This window comes from Caloenas nicobarica, chromosome 3 (assembly GCF_036013445.1).
Source record: "Caloenas nicobarica isolate bCalNic1 chromosome 3, bCalNic1.hap1, whole genome shotgun sequence".
Lineage (NCBI taxonomy): Eukaryota > Metazoa > Chordata > Aves > Columbiformes > Columbidae > Caloenas > Caloenas nicobarica.
This window is the reverse complement of record NC_088247.1, coordinates 35,299,543-35,323,364: the sequence shown is the minus strand read 5'-3', so window position 1 is coordinate 35,323,364 and position 23,822 is coordinate 35,299,543. Positions and strand designations below refer to the sequence as shown.

The 23,822-nt window shown below is 37.4% G+C and overlaps 1 protein-coding gene across 1 annotated transcript in view; it reads left to right on the top strand.

The window, feature by feature from the left end:
* ELOVL4 (ELOVL fatty acid elongase 4) overlaps positions 1-23,247 on the top strand; it is a 35,591-nt gene extending 12,344 nt beyond the window's left edge. Inside the window, exons 2-6 of the mRNA XM_065632675.1 lie at positions 5,367-5,554; positions 8,897-8,977; positions 15,587-15,758; positions 17,866-17,993; positions 18,462-23,247. Coding sequence (XP_065488747.1) covers positions 5,367-5,554; positions 8,897-8,977; positions 15,587-15,758; positions 17,866-17,993; positions 18,462-18,737 — 845 coding nt within the window. The 3' untranslated portion in view covers positions 18,738-23,247. The remainder of the gene's footprint in view (positions 1-5,366; positions 5,555-8,896; positions 8,978-15,586; positions 15,759-17,865; positions 17,994-18,461) is intronic.
* Positions 23,248-23,822: the final 575 nt, after the last annotated feature.

Here is a 23,822-nt window from a genome sequence, read left to right as displayed (position 1 = left end):
GCTGGTCTGCAGTGGTTGTATAGCCACAGGGAGCCTTGTATTCACTTGTAAGCATTTACAGGACTGAGCCAGTATTTCTAATAAAAATGCGGAAAGAGAAGTATGTTGTATAGAATATTAATCCATAACCAGAAAGAAAAGAGGAAGAGGGGCCACTAAAATACTGTGAAGGAATTTAACGTAAAGGCTTTGTAAATATTTTAAGGTGCATGAAGTCATGTTTCTCAGATGTTTGCTTATATGATATGTGTTTTCATTTTGTAATATCCTTCAATTATAGTGCTAGTAGAGCTAATGTGAAATTCTTAGATAATTAAAACAGTGTAGTTCCTAGAACAGTGCTCCAGTTAGATAATACTGGTTTGCCTTCCTCGTATTGTGAAACTAATATTTCACTTGTTTAAAGAAATCTTGCTTGAGATTGGGCTTTGAGAGGACTTGTTAAAATAAACAGCATGATCTTCAGAGAGCTCTCGCTGTTAAGAACCACTTTTAAAAAGTCACCATCATTTCTGCAGTGTCTTTAGAAATGTAATTGGACAGATGGATGTGCTGGATTGGCACTGTAAGTGTCTTTGCGCCGAAAATAGTATCAATAGCTATTAATAACTTCGAAAGGCTCTCCAGATAAATTAGTGAGTAGCAACCTTATAGCTGAGGAATACGTATGTTGTTAAACTAAAAATAAAGTTTTACTAAGTATTGACTTTGAATCTAATATGAATGCAGGGAATTTCAGAAGTCATGTATTTTAGTTACGAAATACTTTCCTCTAAAACTAGCATTAAAAACAGAAATAGTCACCATTGTATTGTTTTGGGATTTCTTCTAATGAATGTAAGAGCAACTGCACTATGCATTTGCTTATTTTTAAAGTTTGTACTTCTTAAGGAAAGAAAAAATATTGATTATAGGCTCAGTAGCATGCAGGAAATTTAACTGTCTAAAATCCTCTATTGGAAAGGAAATGCTGAACCACATTTAACAGAAGCATGGGCATATTAAAACTCAGTATGTTTCACAGAAGTTTCTTGTGATTTTTATCTCTAGATGACCATCAGTGCCGCCTTATTTATTGAAATTCGTCTTCATTTGCTTTCCATATTTCAATATAGGTTAATTATGTCCTCTTTGGACATTACCATGTAGGGTATTCAGTCCTTTTCACTGGTCCTGCTCTTGATCTTGCTTTGGAGGAAGAAATCAGAAGATTTTATGTGTGTATTTCCTGTTAATTGCCCCACGTAAAGAATTAAATCCTGCAAGGGTAGGTGCTTCAAGGCAATTTCGGTTATATTTATTTATTAAAAAAAAATGTATACGTTGTTCTGTTTCTTGTCTTCTCTTTGAAATGTGAAACTTTAAAATGTATGTACACAAAATGACAGGAAAACTTTGTTTGTATAAATATTTCATATTATTTCCTTACATAACAGTAATTTTCTATAAGGAACGTGTTAGCAGATGCCTTAGTCTATTCTGGATTCACCTTTATGATTGAGTGCAACTTTAAATGTTCTCCCACCTGACAAAAAAAGCACTGTACTACAGGCTGTGCCATCACAATAGGCATTTTATTTGCGATCGAATTAGAATCTGGGTCTTAGGATTTGAAAGACAAACACATTAATCCCCTGAAAGATTCAGTCAGTCTCTGTCAATTCCAATCAGGTAAAGGCATTGGTCATTTTGCTTCAAAGCAGTTGGAGGGATTTTTTAGTTCAGGGAGCTGGCCTTTTTATTTCAAGCTTACTTCATCTTTCAGGCAACAGTGTACCTATTGCTTGTGAAGTACTTCAGGATTTAATATACTCGTACGTCCCATTAAGCAATCACATTTCTCTGTAATTTGCTGAAATTATTTGTGGTCATCAGCACTAGGTAGCCAGCAGGACACAAAATCGTGGTGTTTTTACTAAAACAGGGTGGGAAGTGGGAGGGTGTTAGAATAGCTTGGGAGGTTTGTCACTTAAGCAGATGACTTGAGAGTGAGTTTATCTTGGTTTGAAAGAGGGTATGTGAAAAGAAGCTTGGAACCAGGGTCTGCATGTAACTGTCCATTTTCTGTGTAGAAGATGGACAAGCAGGCTTGCCTGGTAAACCGAAATGAAATTGGTTTTGTAATGTAATACCTGTGCAACAAGAATGGTGTGTGGAGCTGATTTAAAACTGAACAAGTTACTGTGCATTATCCAGACAAGGTCTTGTGATGAACAAGTTTCTAAATCTAACAAATTCTCAGATTAATAGTAGCATATTTTCTCATGCCACAGGATTAGTAAAAAATGATCATGTGCAGAGTCTCCAAAATGCCCTGAAAATAAATGCAAGGTGTTGTTCTTAGCACAGGAGGGATTAGAATAAACTTTCTGACTATTGATATGCTTCTGTTTTGGCCAGGATGTACTCCAGAAATGAATCGCCTACGGTATTTGCTCTCATACAGGCATTTTGTGTTCAAAGTGTAATTAGTTGTCCTAGCAGAGGTCAGGCCCTCAAAATCCCAATCAGATAGATTACCTGGGCAGTGTATTGTGTGGTCTGTATCAGTAAGCTATGTTTTTAGTGCAAATACTTTAAGACTTGTCTCTGAGATGTGGTGGCTCACTGTGCAGAAACCCTCTGCACAGGCAAAGTTACAGGCTGAAATTGTGATACAGGTATGGAAGTTTAATGACAGCTGCCCAGGTGCTGTTATGTTGTTGTCAGAGTTAATTAAATTTATCTATTGGTTTTCTCCAGTTCTTCAATTTGTAGTATTTGTGGAAAGTAGGTGAAAGAATTGTTCACGGTGCTGATGCTTTCTTTTCACCCTCTAGTGAATCCTTATTCTTCTCTTCAGAGATCTTTTTCTCCTGCCACAAAAAGAAATCTGGAATAGGTCATGGTTCCTGTTTTCAGCAGTGGGTGGTAACGTTCATCTCCTGGGTAAAAGTCAAATCTTCCTTTTTCACATTTTTTGTATTGTCATTTTAGTGTTTGGGATACCGTGGAAGGCTGGGTTAGAAAATAGAAGACACTCTAATATGTCCTTGCCTCTTTATATTGCTTAGCTCACGAAGGCTGGAAAAGCAACCAGGTCTTTTGCCTCACCTGCTTTTCACTCTTTGCACACTTTAGTGTCTAAAGTGAGATGCAGATTTGATTAAAGCACGTCACACGTTGTCTCTTTATTAAGTGGCACCTTTCTTCTCGCTTGGTGCAGATATGTCTCAGCTCATTACTTCATATCAGGTGGATGTTGATGTTCTCAATTTCTCTTGTCTTTTAAATGGTATTATCTTTTATTTTTAAATTCAGATTGCTAGAGCAATTGCTGTTATAAAAAGCAGCAGGAACTGAAGTGTAAGGGAGATAGCAGTGTCATAATAGCAATGCAGCAGTGTGATTTCAGCTTCAATAAGTAGCATTCTGTGAGGTCTGGCAAATGGGACTGTTCCTTTACATTCCAAGGCATTGTACTTACAGTGTAAAGCAATTGTTCTCATGTTTGACAGAGAGTACATTATATTGTAATAGAGGTGTCTGTTCCAGGAACTTGCTGAAAAGTAAGAGGCAACTGTCTGCTCCTACTTTCTTCAGTTCTGTTTCACTGTCTCTGTTTCTCCAGCCAATCTCTCTGACTTTTTTGCCAGTCCTCCCTGTACGCCTTGTCCTGTCTTGCCCTTGGCTTCTATTGGTAGCTGTGGTCACAAGGCTGGCTCCTGTCATTCTGGCAGCATCAGCCTTGATGGAGATTTCAATGCATTAGAATGAATTCTCACTTCTGGTATGAACAGCCATAAAGGAAGCAGCTAGGCTGGCTTCTTTCACATTTCTTTTTAGGCCTCCCAGCATCTTACTTGCAATGTGCAGATCAAGTATTGTTAGATCAGCTGGAAGCAAGAAGAGTCAGGGCCATGCACATTGTCTCTCTGTACATCACAACATGTGTTGCTTATTAGAATAGAGGGTCTCATGAAATCTGCTTCTAAAGTGAGGTTCTAATTTATGATCTTAAGGGCAACCGAGGAAACAAGAAAGAAGTGGAGGAGAAGTAACAGCATTGCTGTTCTGTATTTCCCTCATTGCATCAGGTCTCTTCATTTTGTAGATAAGTAGAATTTTCTAACTTACCTGTTAGTTTGCCTGGGATCAGGAATTAATTTATGGTATAGTTTTTTGTTTTGGTTTGGTTTTTTTCCACTGTCTTTGGGTTACCAAGAAGAAAAACAGTTCTCCAAGAGAAACTTGCACTCTAGGTAAGTCTGTGGGCAACTGCGTTGCTATTTGTGAGTTTGCCCACAAATGACTGAAGGCAGGTGGTTTAGATGTCTGAGCTTCCCAAGGAGCCCTGTGGTGTGATTTCCATTTGAACTCCAACTGGCCTAAGCATCTGGAAAATAATCCAGTTAGTATCAAATAGCTGTGCAGTATCTGAAATATTGATAGTTATGTAATAGTTACCTTTTATCTCTTGCTATAACTAGAGTTCAGCCTTCATATGGTGGGGGAAGGAAACACCTGTGTAAGGATGTGTCACTGTAGCAGAGCCATCTTCTAATCCTAGATGTCACTGGTTCATCAGGCCAAGAGTGATTTTTTTGGTTGGTTGGATTTGGTTGGGTTTTTTGTTTGTTTTGTTGTTTTTTGTTTGTTTGTTTACAGATCCAGAACTTAATATAGCATATTCTGGGCCCTGGAGTATGTGTGTCTCTGGATCCCATGAATGACTGAAGTAGACTGTAAACAAAACCTTTGTCTCCCATTTTGCAGCACAGATTTCACTGCCTAGAACCATCCCTTTAAAACTCTTTGATATAGTTGTTTTCCAGTAATGTTTGTATTCTATCTGAAACATGAGAGTCTGACCTACATCAAATAGCAAAGGTACTTGGTTAGCATCATACAACCTGTATAAAATTAATTGGAAGCTTTTTAGTACCCAATTTTAAACTAATAAAAGCTATTAATTTTATCAGTATTTCGCCAGATTTGTGTATCTTTCATTTGTCGTGGTGTTGAGTATTTGGTTATATTGCCACTGCAGTCACTGTTCATCATAAGCAAAATTGTTTTCTGGGGGATTAGTGTGTTGGGCTTGGGCTTATGTGATTCTGTTTGCTTTACTGTTTTGGATTGTAGAACAGGACAATGGAAGTTGCATCATAATGAATGTCTGTGTGAGGTAATGTGGCAGAGTGGTGTGCTTTTTTAAAACTATTTTATTTAAACTTCCTAGAAAGAATGAGTGTATTGTGTTTCTACTATCAGATGCATCTATTCCAGGAGAGAATAACACTTAACAAATGCAATGCTTAAAATTATGATAAAACATATTTTGTTCAGATCTTGTTGACTCCTTCTGTTTGCTTCACCCTCCTCAGACAAACGTGTTGATGATTGGCCCTTGATGCAGTCTCCATTTCCAACATTGACTATAAGCACTATTTATCTCCTCACTGTCTGGCTGGGCCCCAAATGGATGAAGACAAGAGAGCCCTTCCAGTTACGTTTCCTGTTGGTTGTTTACAACTTTGGAATGGTTCTACTCAACTTCTTCATTTTCAAAGAGGTGTGTATGCCCTCTCACAGGAGGGAATTCCTATTTAAGTCTGAGGCAGTCTACAGTTTTCAAAATGAAAATAATCTTACATATTCATGATGTCTATTGAGGGTGAATGTTTTGCACAGACATTTAAAGCTGAGTTTCCCTTTGATGTATTTCTGTAGCTGGGTATATTCTGTTTAAGAATAAATGCACTGAATAGAGAGAATTCGTGTACTAGCTATTCCAAGTTCTTCTTAGATTTATGTTGGTGTAAACACTGGACAGATTAACTAAAATCCGTAGAGATTTAATACTTGTAACTGATTTTTTTTTTTTTTTCCTTTTTAATAATTTTAATGAGTGTCAGAACACTTCTTGTTAGAAATTGAGGTGTTTGATGCCTGCAATGTGTTTATCATTTTTAGAAATTCAGATGTCCATTGTATGTAGTGAGGAAAAGTATCTTGTTTGTAAATTATCTTTTAGAATAAGAACAAAAATGAAGTGAACTGTATCTTTAAATAAAAATAAAAGGATACATTTTCTAATATTTTTTTTGCAAAGTTCTGAGTATGTTAATTTTAATAAATTTCAGTGTTGCTGCATTTCTCCCTTTTTAGGTTTTCTGTACAGAGGAAATGACTAGTAATGGTGCAGTGGATCAGCTCTTTAGTAGTAACTAAGTGGAATTACTTAACAGTTTGGTAATTGTGATTCAAGGATAGCTGTCCAGAATACAGCTGATGCTAAGGAGTAGTTTACACTGCTGTGACTTTGCTCATCTGCATTGTCTTCTTCCTGGAAGACCTCAGATCATAAATTTGCAAAACCTGTTTCCAAAAGTAAACAAATGAACAGAACAGTTAAAATTACAGCATTGCAGAACTCTCTCTTTCTGGCTGGTCTGTTCTGTACTTTTGCCAGGAAAGCATGGCATGTCTGATGATGATCTGCATATTGACCCTTCCCCAGAGCTTCTATAATAAAATCATTAACTGATTTCAGCAGTTTTTTAAGACATGGTTCAGTAAAATTTTAGCTGTCACACCTCAGTCATAATTTTGTCTAAATTGTTTCCTTGCACTATTCAACTATGTAGTAAAATACTACAGATATCACAGAATTTAATGCTGACTCTCAAGGATAGTTGTGGGAATGGAAGAAATCCAATCATCTTGGCAGGTTAAAACTGAAACTCCTCTGAAATGGACTCTGCAATGTTTTTGCCATGTCTGTCCTTTTCACTAATTCTTTTAAATGGGTTTGTTTTATTCGTAAGCTGAATTATACCAGACTTGTGGTCAATTATTTTTCAAACCTGTGTTGCTTATAATATATATGTTTGTCTGGCATTTCCAAATCACTGAATTAACATAAAAATTAATGGGACTGCAAATACACATTTGCTGCTCATAGGCTGAAAGCTCATAACCTTAGACACAGACAGAAGTTCTTTCTCCTGCTATTTCAAATAGTAGGTTGTTATTCAGTAGATGTTAAGACTATGGATACAACGTTTACAAGAAGCGTCCTCTCTTGATCTTAGAGACTGATAGGAGGAAGGTGTTCAAGTTTCAGTTGTTCCTTTTAACAGGGCAACTTCTGCTTCAGTCTATGTGGGGTGTACAATACCAGTGTGCCACTGTTGTAATTTGCTTGAGTAATGTAATTGTTATGAGTAAAATTATACACAGATTGTGTTTTGTGAGTGACTGTAAAGTTTCCAGGTATTGCTGAGAACAAAATTTGAATGTGAAATGCCTTTAAATGTTATTAAAATAATCATCCTGGTGGCAAGCGGTATTGTTCATCCGTGATAACTTACGTTAAAATGGTAAGTTCATTAAGTACTCCTATGTTGTATAGTCCAAGGCTTCCCTACGTTGGACTCAAATTCAGATTTAAATTAGGAGCAAATTTTACTTAGAACGTGCAGAAGTCCCAGGTGCATAGCCTCTATTTTGCCACAAAACCTTGAATTTCTTATTCTACTTTGAAGCAGTCTAGTGAAGTCAATTTACTGCCTTTTGCCAAGGGAGACTTGGTCAAATTACCCAGTAGGTTGCAGTAGAAATCGGTTGGTTTCTCTAACAGTGTGAACTAAACTGTTCCCTGCTCTTCTCTGACATCTAATGTGCTCATACTGTGTGGGACCACACTAGGGAGCAGTGGTGTTACAGCAGCTTGTAAACAGACTTGGATGATGCAGTAGTAGTTCAATTTCTCTCCTAGGATCGTTTCCGTGGACAGTTCTTTCACTTCCCTCCTTTAACAGACATGCGCAGAAGTAAGTCCAGAGTTTCAGAAGGTTTCGTGTATTCGTTTTATCTGGATAACGCTTGTCTGCATCTGTCTGCACTCTTAGGGTTGTGTGCAAGATGAGATACCAAAGTAAACTTGACTTCAGTCTAAGTAAGATGGAAGTCGGATTAGCAGTAAGAATAGTGAATGCCTACCAATGCTTATTTTGGAGATCTTTTTGTATCACCCGTCTTTACTTTTACAGCTCACAATTTACAGGCTGTTCCACTGCTGTCTTTTTTTATTCTTAACAGAGTGAGATTACCTGACTTTAAACAATCTTGGATCATAACATCAATGAATGTCAAGATTAGAACTTGAACCTTGTACAGCATTAAGCAAGTGTTCTTCTTTCCAAAGGGAACTTGCTCAAACATCAAGTTTATCTCCTTTTCAGGTTCTTGCAACATGCTTTATTTGGAGTTGGCCATGCAGGAGCACTTCATGTGCTTTACGCCCTTTCTGTTGGCATGGAACAGGGGGAACTTTTCTTCATCCAGTTTCTCTCAACGTGTTTTATGGGTGCTCAGCATTGGCTGTTCAGGGTTGGTTTTTGGTTTTTTGTTTGGTTGGTTTTTTTTCTCCTGGATTTTGATTGGTATACTGTTTTAGAGAACAGTAGATCCAAGTTATCTAATCCCTGTCTCTAGGAGAGAGTTCTCTCGAATCCGTCATGGGAATAGCATTTCTGTCATTCATAGTGAAACAATTAGGTATTTTCTGTCTCTGAAGCTGGAGCTGTCAGAGGGAATACTCATGTTTGAATAGCTTAAGGTCACACTGGAATTCTTACTAATTTGTATAGGGCTCTAATTATCTGGGTAGATACATGCAGGGAAAAAGAAGTAATTTCTTTTTAATTTACAAGAAAAAAATAGGTACTGTGTAACAAAAGGTTGTTAGAACTAAATATTGGCTTACTTCAATAGTATTCTCAGGACTGATAAGGATATTTTAAATATTTCTCTTCAGGTAAGTTTGATGTAGTAAGAAATTTGCTGGTAATTGCTATGAACATATTTCATGTAGTATCTTTCCCTTCATGTATGACTTTAATATTTTCAGCTGTTTTTGTCATCAAGAGCTCGAGGTTACAGCTACATCTGCCAGACTGTGGATTATTCAGATAATGTTTATGAAGTTAGGGTGAGTATTTCTTTTCTTGTATTTGTATATGAATGTGTGTAACATATAGCACTACATGATGGTTTAAGTCTTGTCTGAAAACAGTGTTTCCAAAGTTCTGCTGTCAGCCATGAGTGTATCCCGTTATATTCTCACAGACCACTTCAGGTTTGAATATGTTGCACACAGCAGGTTTAATCAAAGTGCATCAGTGTACTTGCATTAACTTTCATCTGACTGCTACAAGTAAGGATAGTCTTGAAGATATCATCCTTGGCTTCATCTGCGGTTGTACAATCCAAGATAAACTTCGTATACATACTTTGTTTCCTAGACCTTGCAGAAGTTTATGATACCAGGGTAACCACAGTAAAGTAGCGTTTTAGCTAGATCAAAGCAAGAAAGATTTATCAGCATATACTGTGGTTGCACTTCACTCCTACTGGTGAGGCAACTTTTTGTCTCCCTTACCCATGTTTGGCTTCATGAGGTCTTGCTGGCTTTTGGCAAATGTATTATCAGTATATTTCATTGTAGAAGCTTAGATTTCAAATGTGTGTTTTTTGGAAAGCATTCAAATTAAAATAAAAGTGCAGATGCCTGTTAATTTTTGTAATGCTGTTGATTAGTTCATGTACTAAGCCTTATCTTCCAGCAGAGCTGACACTTGAGAATCTCTCAGCTGTTCTTGCAACTTTAATCTACAGATTAGAACACGTTCCTGAAAATATAATTAAAGTGTGTTATGGTCTAAATACATTTAGTATTTATAACACATGTCAAAAAATGGCTGTCTGCAAGGTGGCTCTTCATGCGTAGTATTATTCAGAAGCTTGTGCATGCAGCGGGGGTGGTAGTGAAAAGGATGGGCTTGAGTCTTACACCTTATGTGTAACAGCTGATATTGCAGAATAACTCTGTGTGTAGATTTTTATTTGCCTTCTGATAGTTGCCTTTTACCTTTCCCCATGCTGTGCACTCACTATTTGAGTCGCTAGAATACTTCTGTTAATAATTTTGTTTAAAAACAGAATCTAGCTAAGTGTATCAGATGCTTGACAGGGTTTTTTCAATAGATAAGCAAAATATAATGCCCTTGTACTCAGCTGGATGACACTGAGGTCTGGAATGGCATATATTGAAAGAATTTTTATATTAATGAAGTACAAGTGCTAATGACCTTTAGTATGCAAAAATTCTATTTCATAGCCTCACTTTTAAGTGCACTTATTTGTGGAAGGCTGCGGAGGGGTCAGACCTACTCAAAATAATTATCTTCTCTTCTGTTCGTTATGACAAACAAAGTATTATTATACAATGAAACTAAGGCAAAATGACCTGCATTATTGCATATATCTCCAGAAAAGAAATGTTGCTCTAGCAGTATTTACTCTTTGGATTTCTTGGTTGGTGGGTTTTTTTGTGGGTGTGGTTTTTGGTTTTGTTTTTTTTTTTTTTCCAAGGTTTTTGCAAACTTGTGGATTTGCATAAACCTTATTTCCAAAGTTTTAAATTGTAACATGTTCAGTTTGCAACTGGGTTGAGGAAGCAGGGAAAAAGGAGTTCTCTCAAGTTCTTGCAGCAACTGTATAGTATGTTATCAGTCAAGACCCTTATCTTGATTGCTATCTGGTAGTTCTTGTGAATGAGTTCTCAATTTAGGTAAGTGACAAGTAGAAAACTACACTTACAGCAAGTGTGCTTTGTATAACTAAAGAGTTGAGGATACATTTCTGGCCTGCTTTACAGTGTATTTTGTTCTGCATTTAGAAAGGTATGTTGGATTTTGACACTGTAGGACAAAAAAACCCAAAAAAACCCAAAAAACAACAACAAACAAACAAACCCAGACCTCCTCAAGATTCCTTTCACTATCATTTTTGTAACATAAGCCTGCAAAAGCAATTTTAAAATGTAAGTAAATGTGGGCTTCTTTTTGCAGTTTTGGGTTTAGAGTTGATAAACCTTGTAGCACATCTTTCACGCCCTTTTAATAGATCTAGATACTAAATATCTAGTATCTATTGGCACAGGATTTTCTCTGAAGAGGAATGTGGAACTGCAACAGTAGAATTAATTAGAAATGCAATAACTTTATTTATAAGAGAATGAGTAAATAAGTCCTGTTATTAGTCAGATAAAGGAGGCTGGGACGATCTCACATGAAAGGAGCGCTGAGCCCAGAAGGCATTATGGAACATGCTCTGGAAAGCCACATCTTCATGTATGACTTCATTGTGGGGCTTAGAAAGCTGGAACAAATATTGAGAAACGTGAAACTAGTTGCTTGTGGTAGTCTAAATGGCAATATAGAAACCCCGCTATGAACTTTGTTTCTGTCTTTTTGGGAATGTGCTGCTATGATGTTGCCACTTAGTGGCACCTTTTAAGCAAAGCTCTTGCTCAAAATGAGAGATCAAGAAACCTCAAGAACTCCTCAAGGGAGTACAGAGAGGTGGTAAACAGCTAAAAAAAAAAAAAAAAAAAAAAAAAAAGTTTGGCTATCTCAGATGCCAGAGAGTGCCTTTCCTCTCTTCTTTAACCCACATCGTATATGAAGACAATAAGCCATTGATTTCAAGGGAACAGTGTAAGGGCATGTGGTGGCACTTCCTCTGTATAGTCTGGCAACACCAGCAATCTATAGCAGACAAAGCTTTTTTGTTTTGCCAGCTTTTAAGGGCTATTCTTCCATTAATTTGTCTGTATGTTTTCTTCAACTTTATCAAGCTTCTGGCTTTCACTGACAATTCTGCAGGTAGTTTACAAACAGTATGAAGCTGATCCTCCTACTTACTGCTTTGAACGTATCTACACCTGTTAATCTTATTCTGCTTAGGCAATGGACAATTGGAGCAAGCAGGGATGGAAATTAGATTCCACAGTTGCAGAAATACTTGCAAAAATAAACTCCTTTCTAAAAGACTTATCTTCTGGGTGTAGTATGTAGCCACCTTACTGACTGCTGGCAGGAAGATGAGGAGAGTGGTTTGTAATTGGTTATATAAAAAAAAAAAATTAATAGTAGTAGTAGACCAGAATGGGTCTTGGGGAAGAAATCCCCAAGAAGGGATTTGAGGGAGCTGAAGCTGCATCTTGGAATAACTTTTTCAGTTATAGTTTATGAGTCAAAATAATAAATGCAAAGGGCCATGGTCTTAAATCTATGCTTTGGAGTACTCTTTTATTTGGAGTGAACAATTTCCTAAACTACCTAACTTAAGACATGTTAGTGTCTGTGAGTAGTCACCCCTCTGGTTACATTTGTGTGTCCTTGTTTCCCAGGTCCAGGTTAATTTATTTTATTAGCATTTCTGAAGAGCTGAGAATTAGGAATCTGGGCCTGTGTGAATTAGTTATTTCCTAGTTTTAAATGTGCTGATTGTAATCATAAAGCTGAGCTATGGTTGTCTTCTGTATTGTAATTGTAATCTGCATTGTTTGTATTTATGTCTAGAGTTTGAGCAGCTTCCTCTTAGGTAATAAATGTAATAATAATTTACTTTAAAATCCTGTGAAAGGGAACTTGACTTAACAAAATGGACTTGATGGTCCTGTAAACGAAATTCTGTAACTGAAGTAGGGAGGATTTCTCTTTAAAAGCCACTTTAATTTTTCATGTTACTGGTATCTTCTAAGAAGTACCTGTCCCTTCAAACCCCTTAATGGATAACTGTCTCCAACCTGAAATGAGGAAGGCGGGTGCAGGGACAGAGTCCCACGTTAAAACAGCCCTCGGTTCAAACACCCTGCAGCAGGCAGAGGTCATGCGACTGGAGCTCTTATTGACCCCTCTAATCCTAGGCTGTAATGTAATCTTTCTGTTCCATCTGGTATTTTAACAGACTTAAATTGGTGCACATAAAAATTGCCAAAAAAGGTATGGTTGTGACTAGTGTTATTCATTTAAGGTATATGCCTTTTTAATGCATATTTTCTTTTAAGCTAAATCTTTCATGCTGTGTCCAAAGAATGTCCACAGGTCAGGTCCTAAGTTCTGGTGCTTTGCAGAAGTTATTTAATAGTAGCCATCTGCTCCCAACATAGCTTACATATTGGTGCATTGTTCTGCTTTTATTTCTGTCCTCTGTTACTGATTGCATGGATGGCCTTGGGCAAATGACTTAACATATGTTTCATTTTTTTCTGCATCTATAAGCTAGTGATCAAAACATCTGCCTAAGTCATTGGGAGCTCTGAAACAGGTCATCAGTACATGAAACCTGTCAGGTTTGAGAACAAACTTAGTAAAGTTTGATGATGGGAAGAGGACAAAAGTGCTGTCGGGGGAAAAAAAATCTACAGGAACACAAAAATCAGTAGGTATAATCCTGCAAAGAAATTGAGGCTATTTTTGTTCTTAAATGATAGAAGCATTTTGATCAAAAGTTCAACTGATTTTGATCCATGAGCTGTAATTGCTTTCTGTGCAAGGTAGGTAGAATTCAAAAGAACAAGGTGTGTTAAATGACTTGTCCAGGTGTGTATAGTGAACCTGTGGCATCCTGGGCCTACAAAAAGTTTTTCTGTTGGATTTTTGTCTGCTTACATTTTGCTCTATGTCATACAGGAAATTGGCTACTTGCTTATTGGCTATTTGGCTTATTGTTCCACTGTTTCTTTAACAAAATGCATATCAGCTTTATAAGAGATTTTATGGTAGTTTGCTTGTAATTGACTTATAGATGATTTAAAAGTTTCTCAGAAGGAAGGAAGAGCTGGAGTATTGTAGTGCCGGCTTGTCATTCTATGGATACAGTCCAAAGTGTTTATTGTTAACTCATGAGATGAAAGAATGCTTATCTTAATTTATTTAAGAGATGCAGCTTTAGCAAAGATCTGTAAAAGATGCTGGACTGTTATGCTAATCCCTGGGTGTGAGACAAAACCTTGATGTGGGTGTTATTAAACACTTGATTACCTGTCCCAGGGGCAGAACTGTACTAGATATTGAGCAGCACGTATATATTGATGGTTCTTGCAGCTTGCCTGCGTGTCTGGGAGCTCCAAGATCTGTGGGAATCGCTTTCTGTCATTAAGCCTCTCTCCAGCTTTGACAGATATTAGCATATTTTTATATACAATTGACAAAATCTGTCTTCTCTTCCTGAGAACTGAACTAGGCTAAATCGCTTTGAGGGAATGAGAAGGGTATTTATTAATGGATGCATAGAAGCCTGTAGTTTGGCAACAGCAAATTGTGCTGTCCCTCTGGGACACTGCAGAGTCTGCAATGCAGATCTGCGGCACTCTTCTGCTCCCATGCTGCTTTTTTTCTTCTGCTGTAATCTCTCCTAAAATGTTCACCAGTACAATTGTGGCTGTGACAAACTTACTCTGAAGAGAGATGCGTTTCTTTCCTGCCGGTTTGGAGACACAGAGGAAAACACCATGCAGGGTGTTTTACTTGCCTAACAGTGTGTGTGTATTTGGAAAGGGAAGCTACTGCTCTCTTAAATTTTTCTCGTCTGTTTCCCCTGGGTACTGAGGGAGTGGTGGAGTAATTTCACACCATGTTAAGGTAAGAAGACTGATTTGCCATCAGATGAGTCCTGAAAGACCAGGTGAACTTCTTCTTACAAATAGGTGTGTTGTGACATTGCTTGCTTTCCTTGCTGGCGGTGCCATTTCCAACGTTCCTTTTTTTTTAAATTCTCTATGTGAGTCACCATCTGGGATATGTTCTGGTCCCACCCTTGCATAACAAGCTAGATGACTTATGATGCCAGGAACTAGACTTGTTGCTGTGCTTTGGGACCTGGAAGGGAGTACCTGCCACCACCATACTCCCATATCATGGTATTAGCAAATTGCTACGCAGAGCTTCTGAGCTTTTCCTGGTAGAACAATATCCCAATTTCAGCAGAAAGCCATGTTTATGTTGCATCTTGGGCAAGATTCACTGTGATGGGTGGATTAGAAAAATAATTTTGGGTGTGTAGCACTGCCTTGTTCGGTAGATGGGTTATATCTCTGCAGCTTTTGTGGCTTCCATAGTGTCATTTCTTCTTTTCCCTGAATGGCACAGAGCCACTGGGGGAATGCTGCTTTCCAGAGAGGGTTTCTGAGCAGGCCAGAAGAAGCTGAGGGGATTATTGCTCTGAGAGGTGTGAAATCTGTACTGCACCTAGCTTGTAAGAGTGATTTGGTGTCTTCCCACTCATGTGCCTGTGCTACTGAAAGAATATGTTAAGGTTTCAACCTTTGCAGCTGCATTTTATCATAATGTTTTTGCCTCATTGTTCTGACCACATCAAAGCGTTGCCTCCTTAGTACAGGAAGCCTTGTAGTAATCTTCTCCTGCAAAGCTTAGGATGGAGAACAAGGACACAAACTCTGTATGTTTAACTGGTAAATTGTTCAGAGGTGGCACAGCTTTTAATTACATTAGCTCTTTTTTACAATTGTGATTTGTAAGCAGTAGACTCAGAGTAATACTTCTATGTCCGGAATAGATGAATGGACTATTGTTTTTGCTGTTGTTCTCATACTATCAGATGTTTCATGGCTGTCTCAACATTTAGCAGGATTTGGGGAAGCAAGAGGTATCCTCCTCTTGCAGCAGAGAGAACCTTGTTCCATTCAGTTTGGAATCACTAAAACTTCTGTGTTTTCTTTTTTTCATTGCAGATAGCTGCTGCGTTATGGTGGTATTATGTCTCTAAAGGAATTGAATATTTGGATACAGTATTCTTCATCTTGAGGAAGAAATTTAACCAAATTAGTTTCCTTCATGTCTATCACCATTTCACCATGTTTACCTTGTGGTGGATTGGTATTAAGTGGGTTGCCGGTGGACAAGGTGAGTTCCCTTCCTCCCATACCCTTTTGACTGGACACAAGGGGCAATGATTATTGTTTGGGAGCAATGGAAAAAAGTTTTTTGTAGAATTAACATTATAATATACAAGACTGTTTAAATAGCACTGAAGCAGTGCCATAGCTTAGTGATACAGTCTTCCTCTGTGGGAAATGTGGGGGAGGAAAAGATAACAGGGCAATAATCTAATGAATTGCAAAACTTTTTTTTTTTCTTTCATGGGCATCAGTTGCAAGCCTGAAGTTTTGTCTTCAGAATTATCCTTGTTCTGTATGAAATAGAAAGATGAATGTGTCTTGCCTAACTTTAATTTTTGCAGATACAGAGAACTGCAGAATCTAATTACATGCCACAATCTGTGTGCAAATGTAATGGAGTTAATGGAAGCATTATTTTGTCATTGTATCTGAGTTTTGGGTTTGCTTTCTTTTTTATAAAGAGGCATGTATAAAATTCTGAAACCTTCTCCTGAAGGTGAGCCAATGAATCTGTCAATTAACTTTTAAAACCTATTCATAATGGCACAAGTCTATAATTCATTATCAACCTTTTTTTTCCTCTCTTCCTTTCCAAAGCCCCCATCAAAGAATTTTATTCCATTGTACTTACCAAATCCTTACCTGCATTACACCCTTATTCCTGTTGTTGTGCCTCGTCTCTCTCAAATTATAAGCTCTACAGAGCTGAGAGTTCAGGGAAAGTACCATTTTGTTTGTACTTTGCTTTGTAGGCTTAAGACACTGAAAATAACATATAGTAATTGCCACATCAAACTGTAGATATCTTGTACTGAACAGTTACTTGTATTCGAAAGAAGAAATATTTAAAATTCGTATCTCTGACTATCCTTGAATTTCTTCCAAGTAATCTGCAGGATGCAGGTACTCAACCAGACTTTTCCTGATCTTTATCGGCCACTGCACCCATAAAATAAGTTTATTGGAGACTGGATGCTTACTTGTAGCCTTACTTAGAAATTCCCTGGATATCTCAAAATGCCCTATCCCTTGTTGCCTTTTCAGACTTTTTGTGCTGAATATGAGCAGTTTTCAATATAACAATTGCAATTATTTCCAAACTTATTTCAAGCTTTGGTGTTGTAACACTACCTCTTAGTTTCTAACCCCTGCAAAAGGAAAAACAGTGGTTGTTCTTCTGCATTTATGTAAAACTACTGCATAAATATGGATAGATCTGTGTTCTTCTGTTTTCTAGTTGACAGCACATTGCTTACATATACAGATCTGTTATAAACTAGACCCTATTATAACCACATGGGCATCTGAGCTGCTTGATGTCAGCAGCTATTGTCTATGTTGCCACAGTCTTATACATCAGAGCCTTTTTGAGCCTCTCTGGCAATGTAAGAATAACTTAACAAGATATAATTTGTTTCTGTTAAATGATTGCTAATCTGGACAGAGCAAAGAGATCTTAATGCAAATGAGAACAGTCATCTTTGTTTCTAGCATGGATCATTCTGGAAGAAGTTATACTATACATTTATATATTTAAGAATGCTGGATACTTTAAGTCATAAATAAGGAAACTAAAGATGAGCAATTTAGACAAACTCACTTGTCAGTGCCCTTAAATGTCTTATAACCACAAGTGAAGTTTTGCTTTGTATGATTTTTTTTGGCCTATTTAAGCAGACGTATGCATGAGTTTCCTGACTTCTTGCTGAGTGGTGAAACTTGTGCATCTAAATACAGTTTAAAAGATTTAAGTTCAGAACCTGATACTTTATACTTGTCAAATAGAGCTTTTAATAATCCTTTAGCAAAACAATTGCACTTATACTACAATAACTAATGTGGAATCTGTGTTATTTATGTCTGTTCAACAAAAATCTTATGAAAAGCTTTTAATTAAGTAGTTCTGTGAAAGATGTGATGTACTCCTTGCATGAACAGTTATTTGTATCAGCACGTGTTGGCAATCAGGCCTATACTATTGAATATTTCAAAGATGAAATCCTGGCATGTCATGCGCTTTATAATTTTTACTATCACATGAATAATACTAGAAAAGACTTCTCTCATTTTTTTTTAATTACATTATAATCTTCCCTTCTGTTCCTGGACAGCTTTTTTTGGAGCTCAGATGAATTCATTTATTCATGTCATTATGTACATGTATTATGGATTAGCTGCCTGTGGCCCTAAATTTCAGAAATACCTGTGGTGGAAACGATACTTGACCATATTGCAATTGGTAAGTAATATTTCTCCATTTATCTCAGGAGGTGTTGCCTCTGAGTCAATTTGCATTTGCAGAGCTTTGGAACAGATGCTGCTCCTTCCAAAAGTTCTCAGCTGTCTGATACTCACAGCTCAAGTTAGAATACTTCCTGGACATGGAGGTGTTTATTTCATGTCTCAAAAAATATGCAGCATAGATAAGAGTTATGTGAGTTAAGTCTAATACTACTTTGTTTCAGCTGAATTGCAAAAACATGTTTGAAAGGTAGAGAAAATCCAGATCTCATTTTCGTATTTCTGAAAACTGGTGCCAGGTACTGAAAGAAATTTGATGTCCCTGGTCAAGCATTTGTGTGCATGCATGATGTGACAGCCCAATATGGCAGCAGTTTTCATAACTTAATGCATCAGTATACATTGGTGCGGTCAGACCCACAGAATGTATCCAGACCTCTTTGATTGTATATTTTCTTTCTTTCAGGTGCAGTTCCATGTGACTATTGGCCACACAGCCTTGTCTATTTATATTGATTGTCCTTTCCCTAAATGGATGCACTGGGGTGTAATTTTCTATGCTGTCACCTTCATTTTCCTATTTGGTAACTTCTACTATCGGACATATAAGCTGCCCAAGGAACCCGTAAAGAATGGCAAAATAGCAAATGGTGCTGTTGCAAATGGAGTAAGCAAACCGGAAAATAATCCAGTAGTGGAAAATGGAAAAAAGCAGAAAAAGGGAAAAGCAAAAGGAGAGTAACTTGATCCAGGCCTTAACCGTTGTTGACAGTGAAGAACCTTCAGTTTGGTTTATAAAAGGAAGAAAAAAACACTATCTGTACCAATTAACCTTAGGTTACTGAAGAGCTAGAACACAGATATTTTCATTATTTATGAAGATTGTTCTAAGAGCAACGCTAAAGTTGAATTTCTATCGTAATTATGTAATTATCATGCATATGGTCTCTGTGTAAACTTGTAGACTGCTGGTGTTGGTGAATGTAAGGAAGAATTGCAGTTGATTCCATGTTTAGCAGTCCAAAAGTTAATACTACCATTGATACAGGCAGTTTTGTTGGCACCCACATTTCTTTGGGGGAGGGAGGGGAAGGAAGTTGCATTTGGATATTGTGTTTTCTTTCCAGAAAATTATTAAATTTGAAATTATGGTGTATTACCTAATCAGAATGTGCAACTTTTCTTGTCCTCCTTGGAGAGTATCTTCAGACACATTATTTTTATGTGCTTTCAGAACAGTGTTTGACTTTTCAGACATTACTTGATTTAATTGAGTGTCTGTTACAGTTGGGGTTTTTTGGTTTTTGTTTTTTTGTTTTGTTTTTCTTGTGGAAATATACCTACCTCTTCATCTGCTGAAAAGAATATTGAACATTAAATAACTGGTTTGTGAAATATGGTGTCCTCTAATATAAATATTCATTAACGCTAATTCAGGACAAAACATTATTTCCTGTGGGAGTTAAAGGAATTTGGGGGGTTATTTTTTGTTCAAGTAATCAGTAACCTTTTCAATATAAACTTAAATTCTGGAGTGGTACTTTTAGTATAGCTAAGTGAAGATGAAATTTTAAGGATGTATAAATATGAAACAATACATTGTTTGGAGCAAGCAATAGAAGTCGGCCTGCTGCTTGTTGTCTGTGACCTGCATTAAACCTTTGGTGCTGACTGATACTGAAAATGATATGATAACGTTACGATGGAGATAAAACAACAATATGTAATTCCCTTTAGAAATGCTCTTTGTATGGGTAGTCACGCTAACCACAAGATAGTCACTTTACTGGGAGAAAGAATTTAGTTAAAAAGTACTAAATACAGCAAATATGTTGAAAATGCTGCTACTGCTCAATGCCCATTAAAACTCTTTGTTTAGACACTTGCAAAAAAAAGTACTCCTAGTATTCAGGCCACCATTTTAATGTGAATGTCAGAGGTGAGCTTCTGAAGCTCTGTTTCCAAGATATTCTTGCTTCTTTTCAACCTAACTGGCAAAGTGATTCTGCTAATCATTTTTTAGTCAAAACTGCTAAAATAAGTAGAAGCCTTTTAGACGGCTTTTCATCCTATGCGTTACATTAATGGACTTCTTACTGCTCCTTTTGTGAAGAAAATATAGAAGGAGTTATTCTCCTTCCAAATAATGTGATTACTAAGAGAGATGTTTTGAGCTGCTCAGCTTATGATGAGTATAAGATGAGTGGAATGAGAAACCATATCCTGAACTCCCATGTTCCTCGCTTATCACTGCAAGAGCTGCGATGTTGCTGTCTAAATGCATTCCTCCCAGCTCTGGTCAGAAACATATTCATAGTTAGTGACAAACTTGCATCTGGCAAGTGACACCATTGTTGCAGGCAAAAAAGTACGTGGAGCTATAGGTGTAAAGCATGTGACACGTTTAATAGTTTTTGCATCTCGATTATCCATCAGGTCACATCTTCTGTGTCTCACGTTTGTCTCTTGTCTGTGTAATAAAAGCTGTCTAAGCCCAAAAACCTGGTCCTAGGAGAAAAAGGGTTAGATATCATCTGTTGTATTCAGAGAAAATTCTTTATGCTGGAGTCGATACAGCTGGAAGGTAGTTCTTCCGTAGTTACCACCACCATGGATTTATGGCAGAATATAGGATTGTGAAAGAATGTCTCTGCTGAACTGTAATGTGTGCGACCATTAAGTTTCCTATCTGCTGTGTCTTGCAATTCTTCCAGCCTTTGTACTGATGCTTTTTGCATTTGCATAACTCCCTGTATTTATGTAGTGTGGCATGGGAAAGAGGGATTGCGGTCTACCCTTCCTTCTTGGACAAATGCCACTACCCTAGCTAAGCCAAAATGCTGGCTGACTGGATAACTTTGGAATGGCTGAAGGAGCAAATAACTACAAAGCAAGATAGCAGATTTACAGCACACCTGCTACTCCAAGGTAATGGCTGGTGTGAATACACTTACCTTACTGTAAATTCAAGGTAGCTTACCCCACTCTGATTAAAGGGTTGCTTCTTTCTCTTTGCCATGGGATGTGAGCAGCTAACTTGTAAATCTGTACCATTCCTTGTATTGTGTTAAACTGGTTGGTTGCTCTGTCTTTCTTTCAGTAAGCCAGATCAGGTAAACTGATTCTCTTAATGTGACCTAGCTCTAGAAGAGCACACTGAGAAGTATTCCAGTACAGGTTCAATTCTGTCTCTGCTACACTTTGTAAAGTAAGAATTATGTCTTGCATGTTGGCAAATACTTAAATAAGTGAAAGTCAAATCTTCTTTCCTCTCATCACGCATGGAAGCTGCTGAAAGTTGGTAACAACTTGAACCTTATTGGCAGAACTTGAGTAGAATCCCACCCTCAAATCTGGGGCACTTTGTAACTTTTAAGAAAAAATGAAACAATGCACTGTGGGAATGCATGCATACGTACACATCATGGTGTCTGGCCCTGTTTGGTAAAACCAATTTGAGAGATTGGCATTTCATGGGAAAAAAAAACCATTAAATTGCTGGAACACTGCTGTTTTGAGTCCATCTTCTGCAATATGCTTTCCAAGGTCTATTTATGATCTATTTGATTGTTCATGTGAGATGAGTCTGATTATGATCCTGAATATAATGGCCTTATTAAATGTGCATTTTTGTGGGCGTTGTCTTGAGTGCAGTACGTGTGTTTCTGGTTATGCAGCCAGACTCACAGAATACAGGGCTGCACTTGTACAGCTTTTTCTTTTAAACAATTTGAGGCAATGATGCACATATGAGATACTGCCAGATTCATTAAAGTCATCACTGAATCCAAGGCACGTCAGAATTTTGCCATGAAAGTAACAGCATATATGTATATGTGTGTGTTAGGTATACACAGAACAGAAATTTAAATTATAAAATCTACTTTGCGTGTGTGGGGTATTTTTTTCCTAAATGTTTCCCATTTATTTAAATTGAAATTCAAACTATTTGGAACTTTTTTTGCCAATGAAAGATACTTTTTGCTAACAGTTGTGAAGCTCTTAGACCAGAGTGTCATAATTATTTGATGCCATATAAATGATACCATTTCATATAGCCTCATCTCTAGCAGTGACAGTTATTGGATTCTTTTAGCACTTTGTCAGTGTAAAATAAATACAAATTATCTATATATATGTGTGTATATATGTTTGTACACATACATAGTGTATGTGTACACATGCATATATTGGTTCTTAGCGGGTTCTTTCAATATGTGAAGTAAATTGTATTTCTTTAATATGAAGCTGTCAGGAGCTAATAGAACAGTTCCTACAACTCTAGCAGTAAAATGAAGCAGTTTTCATTGACCCATAGATCAAATATCAGTCTTGCAGACATAAACAGTATTTGTCAGTCATTTGAGACACAGGATGGCAGGTAAGCCAGAGCCATTTCTCCCAGTGCAATAAAGATTTTGAGGCATCAGTTGTAGATTCTGAGGGGAAAGAACCTCAACTCGGAGATGAATTATGCTGTTCTATAGTAGGGATCATTTTAAGCAACAGTATGAGTAATGTGCTCCAGGTAAGTCTTTGAAGTGATTGCAATCAATGCAATGTTTAAGAAAACACTTCTTAAATAATGTTTTTCTGTAGGTTCAAAAGCATGACCTATTTGATTATATGACCATGAACTACTTCCAGTTCCAGGAGAAAAAGATGAAGGCAAAATAAAAATGCTGCACATTTTTTTTTCTTGTTAACCTTAGGGCACCTTTCTTCATAGTAAGCCTTTCACCTCATGTGCTGGAGAGGCAGGTAAGAAACAAATACATAGCTATATTGCTGAAAGTCTCACTCCTAAAATAGCTTATGAGCATACTTGCTATCTCTTAAAAACTTGAGTAAAGTTGTTCATGATGCATAAAGTGAAACCTTGCATGAAGTTACTGTGGGATTACAGTCGTAATGTTTAAACAGATACTTAAATCTGTTTCAGTTAAAATTGAAAAGAATGGGGAGCTTATTAAGTGTCTGGACAGTGTATTCATCTCTATTAGAAGCCCAGATTAAGCCAACTTGGCACCTAGAGCAAGTCACCCATCTGACATCTCACTGCATTGCGGTCTGAGTCTCCCCCTTTGCTAACGTGAACAGTCGGAGCTCTGTGGAAATTGGTGGGGTGTTTCCCCTTTACATCAGCAGAATATGTTTAACCCTAAAGAACAGAGAAAGTACTTGCTTTCTGTCAATATCCCAGGAGGATGAGGGAAATGTGTGGTTCAGGATGCTGCTTTTGCGTAAGGTGTTCATGCTTTTGTAAACAATATTAAATAAATATTACTTTTTTCATGCTGTTTGTGTTTGGTTTTGTATGTTCTGTAGAAGCTAATTTTCTGTTACGTAGCCCAGGAGTTTGAGACAAACATTTTTGTGGCACATCCTCCTATTTTAAGGTTTAGGAGACTTTCTAATTTTGGATATTGCCCCCAAATGGTAGTCTAGTGGCTTTGAAGTCACCCTCAGGGAACTGACTGAAAGTAGGATTTCCACTTAAGCAAAACCCAAGCCTCCTGGAATATATTCTGGCTGTACAGCACATGCATCAGATTTGGTCCAGATGTCACATTAAGGCTGGGAGAAACCGAAAGGGTCAGATGGATTTGGCCTTTGCTGCTCTCCCGGTTTGGCATGTGCCTTGGATGCACAGGAAAGCAGTGAAGAATCAGCAAAGTGAGAAAGGGCTGTAATGCCTGAATATGATGGTTCTAGCTAAGAAACCTTCCCAATCCGTCTTCTGTTTTGAGAAGGTGGTGGAAAAAGCATCTGCATGCTGTGCTGGAGCCTCCAGATTGTTTGGTGTTGGGAGTATTAACAATTAGAA